General features: G+C 37.3%; 1 protein-coding gene across 11 annotated transcripts in view; it reads left to right on the forward strand.

Annotated features, from left to right (window-relative positions):
- Positions 1–21,611, forward strand: part of LOC126799349 (uncharacterized) — a 41,646-nt gene that overhangs the window by 19,488 nt on the left and 547 nt on the right. The window contains exons 1-7 of one of the 11 annotated variants that reach the window (XM_050526537.1): positions 2,024–2,208; positions 2,405–2,533; positions 3,178–3,381; positions 3,804–4,007; positions 4,430–4,633; positions 21,058–21,261; positions 21,354–21,551. In XM_050526537.1, the coding sequence (XP_050382494.1) occupies positions 2,082–2,208; positions 2,405–2,533; positions 3,178–3,381; positions 3,804–4,007; positions 4,430–4,633; positions 21,058–21,261; positions 21,354–21,551 (1,270 nt within the window). In that variant the 5' untranslated portion in view covers positions 2,024–2,081. Of the gene's footprint in view, positions 1–2,023; positions 2,209–2,404; positions 2,534–3,177; positions 3,382–3,803; positions 4,008–4,429; positions 4,634–4,725; positions 4,924–5,082; positions 5,536–21,057; positions 21,262–21,353; positions 21,552–21,611 lie in introns of those variants that run through there. The other 10 variants (XM_050526538.1, XM_050526544.1, XM_050526536.1 and 7 more) reach the window with 10 other exon arrangements.

Consider the following 21,611-nt stretch of genomic DNA (forward strand, 5'->3'; position numbering starts at 1 on the left):
ATCAATAAATTAATTAATTTCAACCAATCACATAATTACAAGTGTCTAAATTATCCAAATAATTTTATTTTATGTGTGTTTTTTTAGCATATGTCTCCTCTATTTATTACTATTATGCATTTGTGAAGAGAGAATAAGATTTAGAAGGGGATGTGAGAAACGGGAGACGGAGAAAGTGAAAATAAAACAAAAAAAAAGCGGAGAGGAGGAAAAAAATTAGAGAAAAACAACATGACATGTGCAGCCTGAGGTTACAAAATGAAAGAAAATGGCAGCTGGAATGCGGTACCACTAATTGATGGCCATCACACCGACAAGCAATTGTTGCATGCCGCTCCATCAGCGGGCCCCACACGAATTCTTTCCCTTTTTTTACTCTGCTGCATAATTCCAGAGCATCAATTAAGCGCATTTTTGGGTGATTGTTTATTAGTTTAGAATTGCCGGTGTGGGCTCTAAGAATCTAACGACACGTTTATTAGTTTAACATTGCCGGTGTGGGCTCTAAGAATCTAACGACACATTTATTAGTTTAGAATGTAACTCATTAGAAATATAATTAATTATAAATATGAGACAGAATAAATTTGTACGTGGGGATTTACAAGAAATTAGAACATAAATAATATTAATTACGATTAATATTGTTTACTTATTATCGGAATCAGAATTAAAATTAATTTAATTACTGAAATAACCTTATATATCTACGAAATCGCTTATTTCTTCTACCAATCAATAGTGCTATTGTGCTCCACTAATTTTTACAATCCGAACGACATACAAATGTCAATACACCAATTTTCTTTTTTTTCCTTGACACTCAATAAGTTAAATCAATTCTAAATAAATTTCACTTATCGATATTAAATTATGTAAATAAAATAAAAAAATTAGAGAATATTATTAGAAAAAGAGACGAACTGACCTAAAATACTCCCGTATAAGATATGTAGTTGTTTATATATGGGTTTTAACAATATTATATATATATATATATATATATATGTATGTAGTTGGACAATTTAGAAATATTCTCAATTAAATTATGATAGTTTAGGTAACAAAAATCGATACCCGAACTGATGGATGAATTGATTCTATACTCATCTCCCCTTAGAGATTTTGAAATGAATCGATTCTTGAGGAGGTGAGATCCATATTCATTCAATTTCTCATATGTATTAGTAAAAGACGGAATTCTCTTATCCTCAATTTTCTATTTTTAATTTCATTTCACGTCATCCTCATGTGCGTGAATAAACGTGGGCATAATGCTCAGAAACAAACAAATACTCTGAAAGATGGTACTGTCGACTCTTGCTGGCTAGCTCTTGATGCAGCTCTCGTCTTCTTTAGCTTCTATATGAGGTTCAAATACTTGCCGGAATGCGATTCACACGGTTGAAGCTCCGGTTTGCCGGAGATCAAAGGGAAGACCCCGAACCCTCACCTTCCATAGTTTCATCTACTTCTCGATCTGTTTCGTCTATCGGAAAAAACAATTTCATGTGTACCATCAGTACTTTAATAGCAAGCCAGGTCGGGATATATACGTGGGTCGTCTATATATAATTAAGCATGCACGTACAGAGACCTTGATAACAAATATACATATCGAGATAAATAGTTCCCAATATTTTGTAAGCGAACAACTCAATCGATGGCTCTACATCAGTGCTTCTTCCTTAGTTTTTGCTGTTGCTGTTCACGATTGATCAGGTCCTAATTCATTTCTCTGTATGAGCAAACACCAAATGTGGGTGAAAACCAAAACTTATTAGTTCCACGAGGAACAAGCTTTTCACCATATAGGCATATATTGATATATAAATGGGAACCAATGAGTAATCAACCATAAAAAAACAAGGACGTAATATTGGATCACTAATTGCCTTATCCGAATTTATCAAAAACACAAGGACGTTCCAATTTAACTCATATATATTAAATATCTTTTCATCATCAAGAAGTTCGTACGATTTTCAACTATAAATAGCGCTCACTGCCCTCTTCATTTCTCACACACGGAGTTGAGAGTTGAGTGAGAAAACATTACGATCGAGCTAGTTTAAGAAAAAATGTTGAAAGTGAGTTTCTTAATGTTGCTTGCCATGGCTTTGGCAGCGACTGGTGTTCATGCTCGCTTAGACCTATTTGCAATTGGTCAGCTGCTTACCCCTAATACCCAACCAGACCAGAATGTTGGTAATTACCTATACCTATTCTTAATTGATCAACCAGTAATATATATAGTAACTGGTTCAAATTCTTTTATTTATGTTCATATTATAGTTTGTTTATGTGTCTTCATATTGTTAAATTAAATAAATGATACCATAATAGACATTAATTGGTGTAATATGTTCGCTTTTATATACGTTAATTATTGTTCAATCACCAGGATGCCAGAAGATTCCATTTTTACTGTGCGATCGTGTCTGTGATGCTTGCGTTTGCGATAGGAGTGCGCCAGAAATTTCACAGTGCACTTGTGCACAATGGAAAACGTTTGGAGAACATCCGAGATCCGGTAATTTAACTAATAGTTTTGTTATGTTGTTCTTCATCCATATTATTAATTAAGTTTTAAGTTAACATATAATAATTGATCGATATAAAGCTTTGATTAAATTATGATTAATTTTGAAAACTACAAGTACAATAACTCCTTTGAAATTATCCATAGATGCAGCAAAAGCATGCATTGCGTCAATGAACGTAAGAGGACTCGCTATGGCTTTTGATATACAGTATCACACTATCACTGTATCACTGAACTTGCCAAATACGTACATGTGCACTTCATACGGAACATATATAGAGTGCTCGCCTGCTCGGCAATTAACCCCAACAACTCACCCCAACAACTCTTTCATTGAGAAAGAGAAACAAAATAACAGAAGTATCTTAATAAGTTTAGACATTACTGATGAATCGATATACTATTTACTGCTGAAGAAAACGGTGAATCAATATACTAGACATCATCTTACGAATATGTAGGCCTTTTGGGGACGTACATCTAATAAAACATGGATCACTAACACAGAAATAATATATAATTAAGTTTTGCGAAGCATAAGGAATATATCAAGTATCAATCGATAATACGTACGTATGAAGTTATTGAGTACGTACTTATATTAGTATACCATGCATTTCTTTTTTCTGCAGACGGAGCACAGGTCCAGGTGATTGAAAAAGAAAAATCACAAATTACAGTAGAGTCAGCTTCAGGAACCATTCCATATACAGAATGCATCAAAACCTGCGATGAATGTTTCTGCACCATGATGTGGCCTCCGGAGAGCAATGTGTGCATTTGCAACAACCACAAAAAATCCAAGAAACCAGCTGCTGTGGCCAAAGAAGTGATCGGTAATTAACTAAATTTGAATCAATAAAAAATCATTATATACTTTCTTCACCAACAATTCATACCAACAATTACTAACATGCACATACATGAGCATATAATAATTGATCCCAGCAACTCTTTCATTGAGAAAGAGAAACAAAATAAAAGAAGTATCTTAATAAGTTTAGAAATTACTGATGAATCGATATACTATTTACTGCTGAAGAAAACGGTGAATCAATACACTAGAAATCATCTTACGAATATGTGGGCCTTTTGGGGACGTACATCTAATAACACATGGATGACTAACACAGAAATAATATATAATTAAGTTTTGCCAAGCATAAGGAATATATCAAGTATCAATCGATAATACGTACGTATGAAGTTATTGAGTACGTACTTATATTAGTATACCATGCATTTCTTTTTTCTGCAGACGGAGCACAAGTCCAGGTGATTGAAAAAGAAAAATCACAAATTACAGTAGAGTCAGCTTCAGGAACCATTCCATATACAGAATGCATCAAAACCTGCGATGAATGTTTCTGCACCATGATGTGGCCTCCGGAGAGCAATGTGTGCATTTGCAACAACCACAAAAAATCCAAGAAACCAGCTGCTGTGGCCAAAGAAGTGATCGGTAATTAACTAAATTTGAATCAATAAAAAATCATTATATACTTTCTTCACCAACAATTCATACCAACAATTACTAACATGCACATACATGAGCATATAATAATTGATCCCAGCAACTCTTTCATTGAGAAAGAGAAACAAAATAAAAGAAGTATCTTAATAAGTTTAGACAGTACTGATGAATCGATATACTATTTACTGCTGAAGAAAACGGTGAATCAATATACTAGACATCATCTTACGAATATGTGGGCCTTTTGGGGACGTACATCTAATAAAACATGGATCACTAACACAGAAATAATATATAATTAAGTTTTGCCAAGCATAAGGAATATATCAAGTATCAATCGATAATACGTACGTATGAAGTTATTGAGTACGTACTTATATTAGTATACCATGCATTTCTTTTTTCTGCAGACGGAGCACAGGTCCAGATGATTGAAAAAGAAAAATCACAAATTACAGTAGAGTCAGCTTCAGGAACCATTCCATATACAGAATGCATCAAAACCTGCGATGAATGTTTCTGCACCATGATGTGGCCTCCGGAGAGCAATGTGTGCTTTTGCAACAACCACAAAAAATCAAAGAAACCAGCAGCTGTGGCCGAAGAAGTGATCGGTAATTAACTAAATTTGAATCAATAAAAATCATTATATACTTTCTTCACCAACAATTCGTACCAACAATTACTAACATGCACATACATGCAGCAGAATTGCATAGTGAATTGGACTTGGTCTCCAAGCCGGTTGCAAAATCAGTAGGAGGCTGGATTCCATATCCGAAATGCATGAAAAAATGCGATGAATGTGTGATTTGTACTAAAAATTATCCAATTGAGGCGGCACTGTGCTATTGTGGTAAAAAGACTGCTTCCAACTCCAAGAAACCAGCACTCGAATATGCGGGTAACTAGTTCATATTCGATTTAGTGTTCTTATTTCTCATTCTTTGAGTAATTAATTCTCTTTTCTCTGTATTACTTGACAACGTGACACACACATATATATATAACAATTATTGGTTCTATAATCTTGATATTGCTACTAACTTATGCACGCATGCAGAAAAATTGCTTACAAAATTGGACGTAGTTGCCATACCAGTTGCAAAACCCGTGGGAGGCTTTATTCCATACCCAGAATGCACAGAGAAATGTGATGAGTGTGTGATTTGCACATTTATTTATCCAATTGAGAAAGCATTATGCTACTGCGGTATGAAGACGAAAGCTGAAGGCAGAGCCCTCCCCATCTCGCTAGCCGAGTAACTTGCCAGCTTAGTTGCTAAGTGCATGTTCTTCCCCAAATAATCGATCGAGTTCGTCGATAAATAATAGGGCCATAATATGTTGGGATTACTCCCACGTACTATTGATGCCCTGGACTTCCTTTCAGTCCCCTTAAGGACTAATTAAGGCCAGGCTTTAGTTAGTTGTTATGCACAATAAGCTTGCATTTGTCTGCCTATATGTAAGCGGTCCGGATTATGTTATGTATTGATGTTGATAGTTTCTTTCAGCTTGTTATGAAAATAAAGAGTACGAGGCAATAGTTCTATGTTAACCCTTGCCGTGCCATTGCGAGTTATTCGTACCTTCATTCATTAGTAAGGAATGAATGTCCTTAGTGAAAGACACAAAAAAAACTTAAGAAGAAATTCAAGCTTCTCAATTATCGTTCAACGCACGCAGTGGCGGAACCTGAAAAATAATCTCGAATGGGCCAATTTTTTTGCTGGAGGGACAATTTATACCAAACATATCACTAACTGTGTAATTAAAACCTAATTAAGGGGAGAATTAATTTTCACCGGAGGGACCGTGACCCTCTCTAGCCTCTAAAGAGATCTGCCACTAAACGCACGTAACTTTTGATAGAAACTAAGGTTTATGTTAAACCGTAACATGTGCAAATATGTAATATTGGACAACACATGCTCTGTGTTCCGTATCTATGACTGAAAGGCCAGTATATAAATTAAATCAATCTTTTACTTCCGTATTCACCGACTTGTTTGTCATTTGTTATCCTCACTAATTACTATTATAAATAGTGTTTAATTAACAGAATCCAATATGATTCATGTGATCGAATACCATGACTACGTTAAAAACAAGTCATGGTAGGCAAATTTATGTCCCTAGATTCACATCACGCAATACAATTTTTAAAAATAAGTCTAAAATAGAGAACTAAAAGCTAAATAACGCTATTAAGCTATTGAGATAGTCATAGACACCCAAAGCTAGTTGAAGAACCTATCTCAGACCCATGAGCTTCTCACTGTGGGAGCAAGAAAATATTAGCACCCAACAATAAAGATGAAGTAAGTACAATGAGTAAAGATAGATTAAGGCATAGTTTGATGTGAGTATAATTGTTTTTGAGTTTGCTATAACCAAAATTGTTTTTGATATCGCTGTGAGCAAAACCGACTTTAGTGTTTGGTAACTATCTAATGAAAGTGATGTGAATATGCAACAATTACTAACATGGACATGGATACTTAATATATCTTGAAATATACTTATACTTTCATAATCCAAATGAATAGTAGTTAAAGTCTTATCATTAAAAAACACTCTTGATATTTCTTAATTCATGTTTATTTTTTTAGAAAATAATATTAACTATTGATTTAATGCATTATTTTTCCTTTCCTGTAATAAGAAGAAATTACTTTGAAGTAATAAGAGTATATGAGGTGGCTCGATCTAAGGCTACCACCCTCACATATATATATTTCTCCTACAACTGTTTCTCTTTTTTACTCTCATTTTGTTCTTCTTCTGATGATGAACACGTCTAACAAAACCCAAATTTTTGCATTGGATCATCATCAAAATCACCAAATGCAGTTTCATTATCCTAAGAACAAACCCAGTTTGACCAAAATCTCCCATTGAATCTGTACACCAACTCCCAATCTCTTTCATCCTCAATAACCCATCACTCATGGAATAAAAACCCACAATTACAAACCTATATCACTTGATGAACTAAATTTAGAATTTGTGAAGCTATAAGTGATTTAAACTATTGGGTTGTCTTAGATTCTTGGTTGATTTGATGCAAAGAGACTGACATTTTGATTGGTTTTCTTACAGCAACAACGCGAAGATTTGCTAAGAGAAAGTGTTCCCAAGTATAAATTGTGGAAGATATGTCTAATGTAATATAGGCACATTATTAAACTTATAGAAATAGAAAATGAAGGATATTTTTGGGCTCAAGGAAAGATTCATGTAATCATTCGTGTCCCTTATGAGGTTTCTGTAGAAGCAGAAATGAGAAGCTGCTCAGAAGTAGTTTTTGATTTATTGTTGTGACCGACAACGCTTCCAGTTAAAAGCATAATTTGAGAAGATACCAAACAATCTCCTTTTGATCAAAAGCGTTTTTGGACCAAAAACAGGTTCTAAAAGTAATGTCAAACTGGGCCTAAGAATGAATAATTGTTAGGCTGAGTGGTAATGACAATGAAGACTACAACGAAGGAGGTCGTTCAATGTGACTTGAATGATGGTCATAACTAGGATGATTTTAATGATTAATGAATGCTCGGTAAGAAACCGACACATTAAGGAAACATGAATGAGATAAATTACCGACAAAATAAATGCCGCAATAATAGAGAAACATACATAAGTACACATGAATGCAGTCATGATGACGATTGTTAATGTAATTTAATAAAGAATGAGGAATTGCATTATATAAAGAGGGGATTACACAAGAGGTAGGATATCTATTTCTGATTACTTGAATTGAGAATATCTAAGAAAAACACTTTGGCATTAGAGAGTTTTCTGCATGTATCACCTCTCTTGCCAAAAGTCGATCGCCTAATTCAAAAAAATAGCAAGACAAACGACGATCCACGTCAGTTTCCGTCCACGATTTCTAAATTTAGTGAGACAAACGCCTACTAGGAATCACCAACATTCACCACCTTAATTAGGCGGCCTGGCTTACCCATCATAGCACCTCCATCATCTCCAAGGTTGCCGGACTGAAGGCAGGTAAAACTTGCCTCACTAGTGCAGATTCTAATATGAAGATCCCATAAATCAGACCGACAAGTCTCCTGAACCCCAAAAAACCTTTGAATCCAACGCTGGCACCTTCGGAAAACCACACCCATATCAATGAATTAATGACCTCGATCAACTACTTACAAAGAGACTCATCAGCTAAAATAAGAAGAAGCGTGTCAGACACTATTGTCACTGCCGGCCCTGGCGCAAGAGCAAGTAGGCTCAAGCCATGGGCCCTACATTTTAGGGGGCCTCAATTAAGGAAAAAAATGAAAGAAAAGAAGAGTTAAAAGACTAATTACTATTGAGTATAATGAAAAGTTACCATTATATCAACTAAATAAGTGAGATGCATGACTCAACATGAGATTATAATAAATAAAAAAGTCTAACCTTTCATTTATTTTTAAGTTTTTTTCTTATAACATATAAGAAATCATGAAATAATTGTAATTCATCGAAATTTAAACTTATGACTTATTAATAGCTCACATGTAGTAGATGAATTTATTTTATTTTTATATTTATAATTTTTTAAATATTTATTTTTGGGCCTATAAATATTGTTCACCCTAACTATTGTCCGCTAATATGCAGAGAAAGCGCGAGTTTGGGAGTCTGACTACATAATGATAACCTTCTAATTATTACAGTGAACTATCGTACTAAAATGAACTCACTCACACCTTTGCGTCGACTTCAACTAAAGCTCCATATCCACACTATGTTTATATAAGTTGCAGTAGAGTTATGTATAAAGACATTTGATGTATCAACCACCTCCTATCTCCAATTGACCCTAAACCCCGGCCAACCGGGCTCTTACAATTTACGTTGCCTCTGATATATCCTGCATGGGATATACTCCAAAGCTGATCCGCTACCAGGTCCAAAGTAATCCTTCACGGTCATCATTAGTTCATTACCACATCTGATATATACCGTTCACCAAACAACACATTCTCAATTAAAGCTTGAGCCCCTAAATTAAACTGCCATCATATCATATTTCTCGTGCCGTAAATGGCAAGAGACAACTCGGATTATACCTCTCCAAAATTTTCTCCCTAGCAACAATAGCCACATGCACAAACAACAACTCACAAAAAATGGGTAGTGAAGGACATCCCTTGAAATACTAAATTTATAATTGAAACACAGAATTTTCAGAATAAAAAAATTAATTTGAAGAATAAACTTAAAATTCATTGTAGAAAGTTAATTATTACAATCATTTTAGATGACATCCCTTATCATGACGGGAGCAATTATACACCAATTCTGACTCTCACAAGAAGGTAGAGCATGTTTAGCAAGGATATCAACAACTCTATTAGCATGAATCACGCTAAAATTTGGATGTCTATGCCAATGTTTTAAAAAATGAATGGTACCCCAAGCGTTATCTTGATAGTCTTGAATCTTAAAACTTGAAGCGCATTAGGCGTAAGCCTTATGTTATAAAAAATTAGTAGTTAAATATGTAAATATATAATTATACACATACAAAAAGAACAAATATACATAAGAACTTACCAATTTATTACATTTTGATATAATGTAATTCATAATCTAAACGTTTTAGATAATTTTTATCAATTTAAACACACTATATATAAATATAAAAATATATCTAAAATATAATTTTCTAAGGCGTAGTAAAATGTGTAAAAGACGTGAAAACGTAGCTATAGGCGTAAAAAGCTTACGCTTTTTTAAGTCTCACTGCCTAGACCGAAAAATAAAGGCGTTATGCAAATAGTCTTAAGCTTTTTAAGTCTCATGCGAGCCTTGAGACGAGTTTTTTGTTTTTTTTAACATTGGTCTCTGCATAATCTCCTTCACTTCGTTAAGAATAATACCCATGCTTGATAGATCAGCTATATCTTGATTTAAAGCGCGCACTAATAGCAAACAATATGTCTCAAAGATGACTTTTGGATAGCCCAAAGTTTCTACCAGTTTCATACCTTCAAGAGCCAGCAATTCTGAATGAAAAGGTGAAGTCAATTGGACATAGGGTTTAACAGCCCCTACAACAAACTCACCCATCCCATTCTTAAAACCATACCACAACCTCCTCTACGAGAGCTTGCAATGTAAGCACCATCAATGTTACATTTGACCCAACCATTTTTGGGTTTAGTCCAATGCGTAAGATATCGGGATTGAGCAGCCTCATTAACATTCGCCTTCTGAAGTCATTATACTGGCCCAAGCTTAACAAAACTGCCTCCATTGGTCTTTGCCTTTTGTTATCTCATAGTTGTGAATTCATGTTTGTCCAAATATACCACAAAACCATAAACACTAGAGCAATTTTTTTTTTGTGTCATACCATGAGATGCATTAAGCAAATGATCATGTATATTTATAGCTCCAATAGCTTGCATTAGAGATGATGTAACCAAGCCTCGTGAGCGTAGGGACAATTCACAAATAACTGGAAGTCATCTTCATAATCATGTTTGCACAACAAGCAGCTCATGTCCCCCAAATAACCTTTTTTGCTTAAAACATCTCGTGTATGTAAAATACCAGTACAAGTTCTCCAAGTCGCTTATTTCTTCTACCAATCAATAGTGCTATTGTGCTACACTAATTTTTACAATCCGAACGACATACAAATGTCAATACACCAATTTTCTTTTTTCTTTGACACTCAATAAGTTAAATCAATTCTAAATAAATTTCACTTATCAATATTAAATTATGTAAATAAAATAAAAAATTAGAGAATATTATTAGAAAAAGAGACGAACTGACCAAAAGTACTCCCGTATAAGATATGTAGTTGTTTATATATGGGTTTTAACAATATTATATATATATATATATATATTTGTAGTTAGACAATTTAGAAATATTCTCAATTAAATTAGAATAGTTTAGGTAACAAAAATTGATACCCGAACTGATGGAGGAATTGATTCTATACTCATCTCCCCCATTGAGTATCAAGTTAGAGATTTTGAAATGAATCGATTCTTGAGGAGGTGAGATCCATATTCATTCAATTTCTCATATGTATTAGTAAAATACGGAATTCTCTTATCCTCAATTTTCTATTTTTAATTTCATTTCACGTTATCCTCATGTGCGTGAATAAACGTGGGCATAATGCTCAGAAACAAACAAATACTCTGAAAGATGGTACTGTCGACTCTTGCTGGCTAGCTCTTGATGCAGCTCTCGTCTTCTTTAGCTTCTATATGAGGTTCAAATACTTGCCGGAATGCGATTCACACGGTTGAAGCTCCGGTTTGCCGGAGATCAAAGGGAAGACCCCTGTAATAACCCTCGTTTTCAAACATTATTTGAATTGAATTAAATTCTATTAAGTTGTGAAGTTTGATTTAAACCGATTATGATTGCTTGCAAACGTTACGAAACGGGAACGGAAACGTTCCGAGAACGTTTAATAAGAAAACGTTACGTTTCCGAACGAATTTATCGACTTTTATTTCGTCACTCGGTTGTGAAAACTTTCTTCACGGAAGTTGTAGAGCTCGCCGATACGAGTTCGTGGATATGTGACGCGTTCGAAACGGACATCGTACGTAAAAGTTATTCACGTCGGAAGTTAGTTTCCGATTTGGAAACTAGTATAAAAAGGAATTTTTTTTAACTAGGGTTTCCATAACAGGAAACCCTTTTATTTCTCTCCGCCTCCCCCTCTCTTTCTCTCTCCCTCTCCCCGAAACTTCCCCCTCTTCCTTCGGAAATTTCTAGATTCAATCCGGCGACTCCGGCCTTCGTGTCTCTCACCGCCGGTCCAAGGAGCTTCGCGTCGACGTTCCCAGCCACCCTCGAGCTCGCCGCATCGCGCCTCGCCGCCGTTAGCTTCCTCGAGACAGCCCGAAGCTCGCCACAACTCGCGTCCTCACCAGCGGAGCTAGGGCACGGAGGAGGGCGGTACGACGTCGATCCTCACCTTGGTACTCTCGGTTTTCAACTTGGAGGCCAGACTTTATCAATCCGAGTTCTCTTCAAGGATTCGAACTTCACCGGCGATCCAAGCTTTTCCAAGGCCAAATCGGAGGTTCTAGCTTCGATCAAGGTATGGATGGATGTGATTACTGGTTGTGTGTGTTTGTTGATGAATTGTGGATGTTTTGGAATGATTTTGGAGTAGGATCGGAGGAGGGGAGAATTTGGTGAGCACCGCCGCCTTAGGCGGCGCGTGCGGGCGAGTAGACGGGGCTAGGCACGGTGTGAGGCCGTGGGAAGGCAGAGGGAAGGAAGAGGGTGGTTCTGGAGGTGGCGGTGGCGTGATACGCGCCGTGGTTAGCCTCGGCGCGTGGGCCCCACGCGCGGCCGGCCGGAGGTGGCGCGTGTGCCACACGCGCCGCCGTGTGAGGCGGTGTAATTAGTTTTGACTGAAGGGGTATTTTGGTAATTTACTGTGTTACGGTAAATGTAAATGTAATTTTTATTTACTATGGTAAATGTAATTAAGTTTTACCTACGGTAAATGTAATTATAAATTACTTTCAGTAAATGTAAAAAGTAATTTGTAAAAGGGTAATTTAGTAAATTTTATTTACTGAGTTGTAATTACATTTTAATCGTACGTATACGTATAGAAATACGTATTAATATTTATACGTACAGAAATACGTATTAATATTTATACGTACAGAAATACGTATTAATATTTATACGTACAGCAATACGTATTAATATTTATACGTACAGAAATACGTATATAGTATTTATACGTACAGAAATACGTATATAGTACTTATACGTACAGAAATACGTATTAATTGAGTATTGCACAGTAACCGTGAATAGTGAACCGTGAACAGTAATTTCGTAAAACCGAAAATTGCTGAACAGTAACCAATTAATACTGTTACGGCATTTAAAGGTTTACGAAACGATTCTAAATTCTTTTCTTATTCTTTTAAGGTGTTCATTAATCGAGGAAAGGAATTATCATCGAGAATTGAGGATTTACGCTTGAGTCGATAAGGTGAGTAAAATCTCACTGAATTACGAATCTACCCTCGTGGTGATTCAACATTTTTGCAAGTGTGTTTATTTAATGAATTATAACATGTATATAACTTAGTGGACTACGTATATATAGTATAATGGTAATAAATACATATATATATAGTTCATTAAATTACATACTGTTATTAATTCATTAAAAATAGTCATTTCGGTGACAGAAAAAGTGTGCATGTGTGATTTTAATGGTATGATATGATGTGAGATTATTGTACGTAATTTTTCAGGTGTTTATGAAATATGACATGTATAGGATATAGTGGACTATGTATATATTGTATAAATGGTAAATAAATACGAATATATATAGTTTGCTATATAATATACTGTTATGATTTTTATTGTGGATATATCGTGAAAGATTTAAAACGTACAATATGATGTGTGATTATTGTACGTGATTTTATCACAGAAAATGTGAAATATTGTGATTTGTCTTCGGACGAGATGTGTGGTACAATATGATGTGAGATTATTGTACATGTGAGGCAAGTCGGAACCTAGCCTTTGGCCGGGCGAAAGTTACGATACAGTTAGAGCTCTAGTCTGTCTGCCATAGTACTGCATGGAGGTAACGGGTGGTTATCTGCTCTTGGGTACTCAGCTTGTTTTGGATGTTGGGTGGCGGGTGGTTACCCAACATCAGCGGTATACTAAGTGAGGGGTAACGGATGTGTACCAGCGCTCATTAGTTACCATTTTGTGAAAGTATTAGAGTAACCAGATGGGTTGCTCGTTTTCTCATGATTTTCATTATACTGTGTTGATGTGGAGTTGTGTCTTTTATGAGACGAGAGTTATTTTAATATTTTACTCATACGAGCTGTAAAGCTTACCGGGTTTGTGTTGCAATCCCGGTGCACCAATTTCAATGGTGTAGGGGATACTTCCGCAGGTGCTGAGTAGTGGTGATTGAGTGACGACTCCGAAGACTCGAAGTCGATCGCATCCAGTCGTGGTGAGGTTCCAGCGTGGATTGTGTGTGAGATTTGGTGTGATTTTATTTGTGAGGTTGTTGTGAGGATTATACAATTCCATTTGTTATATGTTGAATTATCATTTGGGTTTGTAATAATCGGCTTGACTGAGTTATATTTTAAACTCAGATGTGATCCGCTGCGACATTAAAATGATTTCGATTTCATTGAGATTATTTTGTGTTTAACGATTTTAAGATTTTGAGTTTTTAAGCTCGAAATTTTAAGGTCGTTACAACCCCGAACCCTCACCTTCCATAGTTTCATCTACTTCTCGATCTGTTTCGTCTATCGGAAAAAAACAATTTCATGTGTACCATCAGTACTTTAATAGGAAGCCAGGTCGGGATATATACGTGGGTCGTCTATATATAATTAAGCATGCACGTACAGAGACCTTGATAACAAATATACATATCGAGATAAATAGTTCCCAATATTTTGTAAGCGAACAACTCAATTGATGGCTCTACATCAGTGCTTCTTCCTTAGTTTTTTCTGTTGCTGTTCACGATTGATCAGGTCCTAATTCATTTCTCTGTATGAGCAAACACCAAATGTGGGTGAAAACCAAAACTTATTAGTTCCACGAGGAACAAGCTTTTCACCATATAGGTATATATTGATATATAAATGGGAACCAATGAGTAATCAACCATAAAAAAACAAGGACGTAATATTGGATCACTAATTGCCTTATCCGAATTTGTCAAAGACTCCAACACAACACAAACTTGTAAAGAAAATAAAACAGAAGAAACACGTTCCAATTTAACTCATATATATTAAATATCTTTTTATCATCAAGAAGTTCGTACGATTTTCAGCTATAAATAGCGCTCACTGCCCTCTTCATTTCTCACACACGGAGTTGAGAGTTGAGTGAGAAAACATTACGATCGAGCTAGTTTATGAAAAAATGTTGAAAGTGAGTTTCTTAATGTTGCTTGCCATGGCTTTGGCAGCGACTGGTGTTCATGCTCGCTTAGACCTATTTGCAATTGGTCAGCTGCTTACCCCTAATACCCAACCAGACCAGAATGTTGGTAATTACCTATACCTATTCTTAATTGATCGACCAGTAATATATATAGTACTGGTTCAATTGTTTTATTTATGTTCATGTTATTGTTTGTTTATGTGTCTTCATATTGTTAAATTAAATAAATGATATCATAATAGACATATTAATTGGTGTAATATGTTCGCTTTTATATACGTTAATTATTGTTCAATCACCAGGATGCCAGAAAATTCCATTTTTACTGTGCGATCGTGTCTGTGATGCTTGCGTTTGCGATAGGAGTGCGCCAGAAATTTCACAGTGCACTTGTGCACAATGGAAAACGTTTGGAGAACATCCGAGATCCGGTAATTTAACCAATAGTTTTGTTATGTTGTTCTTCATCCATATTATTAATTAAGTTTTAAGTTAACATATAATAATTGATCGATATAAAGCTTTGATTAAATTATGATTAATTTTGAAAACTACTAGTACAATAACTCCTTTGAAATTATCCATAGATGCAGCAAAAGCATGCATTGCGTCAAATGAACGTAAGAGGACTCGCTATGGCTCTTGATATACAGTATCACTGTATCACTGAACTTGCCAAATACGTACATGTGCATTTCATACGGAACATAAGTGGTAATATACTGATCTTTCTCTTCAAATTGATGATTTACATATACAGATTCAATGGTATATATAGACTAATTTAGACTATATACTAATCTCTCAACTAATCACTCCACTACCGATTGTTTCCTCCACTATCTCTTCATTCACCTACTACCATCCACTCACACTCCCCCTCAAGTTGGTGCATACATATCAACCATGCCAACTTGCCAAGTGAGTCATAAAAAGCTTTCTTAGATACTCCTTTTGTGAGCATATCGGCAAGTTGTTCTTCTGTAGGAACAAAAGGAAAACTGATGATTTTTGCGTCTAGCTTCTCATTTATAAAGTGACGATCAACCTCCACATGTTTTGTACGATCATGTTGTACAGGATTATGTGAAATATCAATAGCTGCTTTGTTGTCACAGTACAGATGCATAGCACATTTAGGTTTAATACCCAAATCTTGTAGCAAATTCATAATCCACAATAACTCGCACACTCCCTGAGCCATACCTCTGTATTCTGCTTCAGCACTAGATCGAGCTACCACATTTTATTTCTTACTCCTCCACGTAACAAGGTTACCTCCAACAAAGGTAAAATACCCTGATGTGGACCTCCGATCTGTAATATTTCCAGCCCAGTCTGCATCTGTGAAGCCATAAACATCAAAGATATTGTTGTGATTAGAAAACATTACTCCTCTCCCCGGATCTGACTTCAAGTACCTCAAGATCCTTACAACAGCATCCATGTGGTCTTCACTGGGGTTATGCATGAACTGACTTACTACATTTACTGCATACGCAACATCTGGTCTGGTATGTGATAGATAAATCAGGCGCTCGACTAGCCTCTGATAACGAGGTTTGTCAGTAGGGATTTGATCTGGATATTCTGCTAACCGATGGTTCTGCTCAATAGGAGTATCAATGGGAGTGCAGTCCAACATACCTGTCTCTGTTAGTAGATCAAGGATGTACTTCCTTTGACACAGATAGATACCATCACTACCCCGGGCAACTTCAATGCCTAAGAAGTACTTGAGTGTACCTAGGTCCTTCATCTCAAACTCTGTGGCAAGCTGTTTCTGTAATCTATTCACCTCAACAGTATCATTCCCAGTAACTACCATATCATCAACATATATAATTAGTGATGTTACCTTCCTTTGTTGATGTTTGAGAAATAACGTGTGGTCTGAATTACTTTGTTTGTAGTCAATCTTCCTCATGAATTGTGAGAATCTTCCAAACCAAGCACGAGGTGACTGTAGGGGTGGGCACGGGACGGGATGAGACGGGACGGAGCTCATCCCACGTCCCGTCCCACTCTTTTGAATCGGGACGGGATCGGGACGGGACGAGGGTTTTTAAGAATGCATCACACTCGGGATTAATCCCGGTTGGGACGGGACGGGACGAGACAAATCCCACCTTCCTATAAAGTTAAATAAAAACCTATATTTTTACTTTTTCATTAACAAAATAACATTTAATAATGAAATTTTAACCAAAAAATTACATATTATGTTCAAAATATTATAATTTACCATTATTATTTGAATTAATATAATTTTGGAGTTATTAAGAACATAAATTAGTTTCATTTTGAAACAAATTTATAAGAATTATTAAGTTTTCATTGAAGGTGGGACGGGACGGGACGAAGTGGGATATAAATTATTCGTCCCACGTCCCATCCCACTATTATGAAACGGGACGGGATCGGGACGGGACGAACGTTTTTAGACCTCCGTCCCGTCCTGTCCCTACGAATTTCGGGACGGGATCGGGACGGGATCGGGATTTCCGTTTTTTATGCCCACCCCTAGGTGACTGTTTAAGACCATACAAAGATTTTCTCAATCTGCATACGGAGTTACTTGGAGAAGCGGCCACATATCCAGGCGGAAGATCCATGTATACTTCCTCCGTTAGTTCTCCATGAAGGAATGCATTCTTAACATCAAATTGCCTAAGTGGCCAGTTCAAGTTAGAAGCAACAGAAAGCAATACCCGGATAGTGTTTATTTTTGCAACAAGTGCAAATGTCTCATCATAGTCTATGTCATATGTTTGGGTGAACCCCTTCGCTACTAAACGTGCTTTATACCGGCTTACTGACCCATCTGGATTATGCTTCACTGTAAACACCCAACGACATCCTACTGTCTTCTTGCCATATGGTGGAGGTACAAGCTCCCAAGTATTGTTCTTTTGTAATGCTTCCATCTCTTCCTCCATTGCTTTCCTCCATTTTGGATCTCCCAATGCATCCTGCACTTTGTTAGGTACTGATACAGTAGATATTTGATTCACAAATGACTCATATGACTTAGATAATCTTTTGGTAGATATAAAATTTGCTACCGGATACTTGGTTGTAGTCTGAAGGGTAGGTTCATATCTTTTTGTTGGTTGACCCCGAGTAGACCTATTTGGCAAAACATATTGTCTACTATTATCTCTAATAGAATGACTAACCTCAGGTGAGTGATCTTCTGTACCAGGAGAGCATTGGTCAGGTGTAGAAACAGTAGTATGAGGGGCAGTTGTGTTTTCATCTGCTGGTTCCTGAATCTCTGGAGTGACTACACCGCCGGAATCTTCCGGTGGCGCTTGTGTAGCTGTTACATTGATAATCTCAACTGAACCTGTCACCATATCTATTGCCTTACTTGTCTCCCCCTCTCCAGGATACAGCTCTTCAAAATAGGAATTCTCCCCCTGAAGAGCAGTATCAGAAGGGGCAAAATAACTCATGTCCTCGAAGAAAGTAACATCCATAGTGACATAATACTGCTTGGTAGGTGGATGATAGCACCGGTACCCTTTTTGATGGCCTCCATACCAAACAAACACACATTTAACTGCCCGGGCATCCAATTTAGACCGCTGATGTGATGGAAGATGGACAAAAGCAACACAACCGAAAACACGGGCATAAAGATTATGAAAAGAGGGTAATGAGATATGAGACGCAAGTACCTCATATGGAACTTTGCCTTGAAGGACACGAGAAGGAAGACGATTAATGAGGTGGGCAGAAGTGATGACAGCATCACCCCAAAGATACTTAGGCATATGGGCACTAAAAAGAATACACCGAGCCATTTCAAGTAAGTGACGATTTTTCCTTTCAGAAACGCCATTCTGCTCAGGTGTGTAAGGACACGTTGTTTGATGAACAATTCCGTGTGAGTTAAAGAACTCCTGAAAGATATGATTCACATATTCCCCCCCCCCCCCATTATCAGAACGAAGAACTCTAATTGTGGCATTATATTGTGTTTGCACAGTGGTATGGAAGGCTTGAAAAGCCGGGAAAACCTCATTTTTAGTTTTAAGAAGAACAATCCACGAAAGACGGGTGCAATCATCAATAAATGACACATAGTACCGCATTCCTGACACAGTAGACTCTTTAGAAGGTCCCCAAACATCAGAATGAATTAATTCAAAAGGAAGAGTACTTTGATTAGATTTACTAGGGGAATAGGTAGACCGATGACTCTTGCCCAAAACACATGTTTCACAATGTAAAGAAGACTCATCCACACTAAAAAACAAAGTAGGCATAGATTTCTTCATAATACTAAAAGATGGATGCCCTAAGCGACGGTGCCATAACCAAATTTCACTTAGCTTATCAGAAGTAGAGATTAGAGCGGTCCGAGATTGTGCCCCCGGTTTCTCCCCCGCATATGTCTGATCCAGATGAAACAACCGGCCCCTCAGATACCCCCGACAAATTAACTCTCCTGTGAGAAGATCCTGAAATATCACATACATAGGAAAAAATGTCACAGGACACTGAGCGTCAGTGTTTAATTGGGGAACAGATATCAAATGATGAGATACAGCAGGGACATAGAGCACATTGTGAAGCTCTATAGTGGGAGTAATACGAACAAACCCTTTTCCTAAGACAGGGAATGCCTCACCATTAGCATTAGTAACATAGGGTACTGATGCAAGAGACAAAACGGTAAAATAAGATTTTTCATAAGTCATATGATCAGACGCACCAGAATCAATAATCCATGTATCAAAACCAACAAAGTGAGAGATATTTAAAGTCATACCAATTTTACCACGACCAGCGATGGATGCGGTAGGGATGAACATTTTTTGACGAATCAGAAGTTATACAACGAAAGCAATGGAGAAGAATATGTTGCTGGTGCACTTGCACTGACGGTGCGTATGCACTGACAGTAAGAAAAAAGGGCTGCTAATTATTGCTGGGCCGGGTCAGAGCATGCGGGCCGGGTCGGATCTAGTGGACCGGGTCGGATCAAGCGGGCCGGGTCGGGCCGTACTTGTTTCTGGGCTGGGCCGGGTCGTGTGTGGGCCGGGCCGGGTGAATGAAAGCGGGTCGGATTTTTTGATTTAGGATTTAGGTCGGAGAGTTAATTGGGTATGAGGAGCGGAGAGGAGAGGGGCGATCTTGAGGAGCGGCGAGTGACGTCGGGGTGGGGAGACAGCAGCGGCAACTGAGGAGCGGGTGAGCGACGTCGGGGCGGGGAGAGACAGCAGCAGCAGCGGCGGAGAGAGCACCGACGAGAGGCTTGGCTCAGATGAGCAACGGCGGATTGTCGAGAGCACCGAGGAGAGGCAGCTCCTGGAAACTGAGAGAGCACGACCGAAGGAGCAGCGGTGACTGTGGGTTGATGAGGAGCAGCGGCGGAGCGACTTCGGAGGGGCAACGGGCGATTAGCTCCGGGAAAAGTCGACGGCGACGTCGAGCGGCGAGTCCGAGTGCGGAGCGGCCAAGCAGACGCAGCGGAGAGACGTCGGAGGTCGACCTGCCGGAAAAAAGGAAAAGGAAAGAACAGAGCAGGAGGCTCTGATACCAAGTGGTAATATACTGATTTTTCTCTTCAAATTGATGATTTACATATACAGATTCAATGGTATATATAGACTAATTTAGACTATATACTAATCTCTCAACTAATCACTCTACTACCGATTGTTTCCTCCACTATCTCTTCATTCACCTACTACCATCCACTCACAACATATATAGAGTGCTCGCCTGCTCGGCAATTAACCCCAACAACTCTTTCACTGAGAAAGAGAAACAAAATAAAAGAAGTATCTTAATAAGTTTAGACATTACTGATGAATCGATATACTATTTACTGCTGAAGAAAACGGTGAATCAATATACTAGACGTCATCTTACGAATATGTGGGCCTTTTGGGGACGTACATCTAATAAAACATGGATGACTAACACAGAAAAAATATATAATTAAGTTTTGCCAAGCATAAGGAATATATCAAGTATCAATCGATAATACGTACGTATGAAGTTATTGAGTACGTACTTATATTAGTATACCATGCATTTCTTTTTTCTGCAGACGGAGCACAGGTCCAGGTGATTGAAAAAGAAAAATCACAAATTACAGTAGAGTCAGCTTCAGGAACCATTCCATATACAGAATGCATCAAAACCTGCGATATATGTTTCTGCACCCTGAAGTGGCCTCCGGAGAGCAATGTGTGCATTTGCAACAACAACAGAAAATCAAAGAAACCAGCTGCTGTGGCCGAAGAAGTGACCGGTAATTAACTAAATTTGAATCAATAAAAATCATTATATACTTTCTTCACCAACAATTAATACCAACAATTACTAACATGCACATACATGCAGCAGAATTGCATAGTGAATTGGACTTGGTCTCCAAGCCGGTTGCAAAATCAGTAGGAGGCTGGATTCCATATCCGAAATGCATGAAAAAATGCGATGAATGTGTGATTTGTACTAAAAATTATCCAATTGAGGCGGCACTGTGCTATTGTGGTAAAAAGACTGCTTCCAACTCCAAGAAACCAGCACTCGAATATGCGGGTAACTAGTTCATATTCGATTTAGTGTTCTTATTTCTTATTCTTTTGAGTAATTATTTCT

Source organism: Argentina anserina, chromosome 6, assembly GCF_933775445.1.
Source record: "Argentina anserina chromosome 6, drPotAnse1.1, whole genome shotgun sequence".
NCBI classification, from domain to species: Eukaryota; Viridiplantae; Streptophyta; class Magnoliopsida; order Rosales; family Rosaceae; genus Argentina; species Argentina anserina.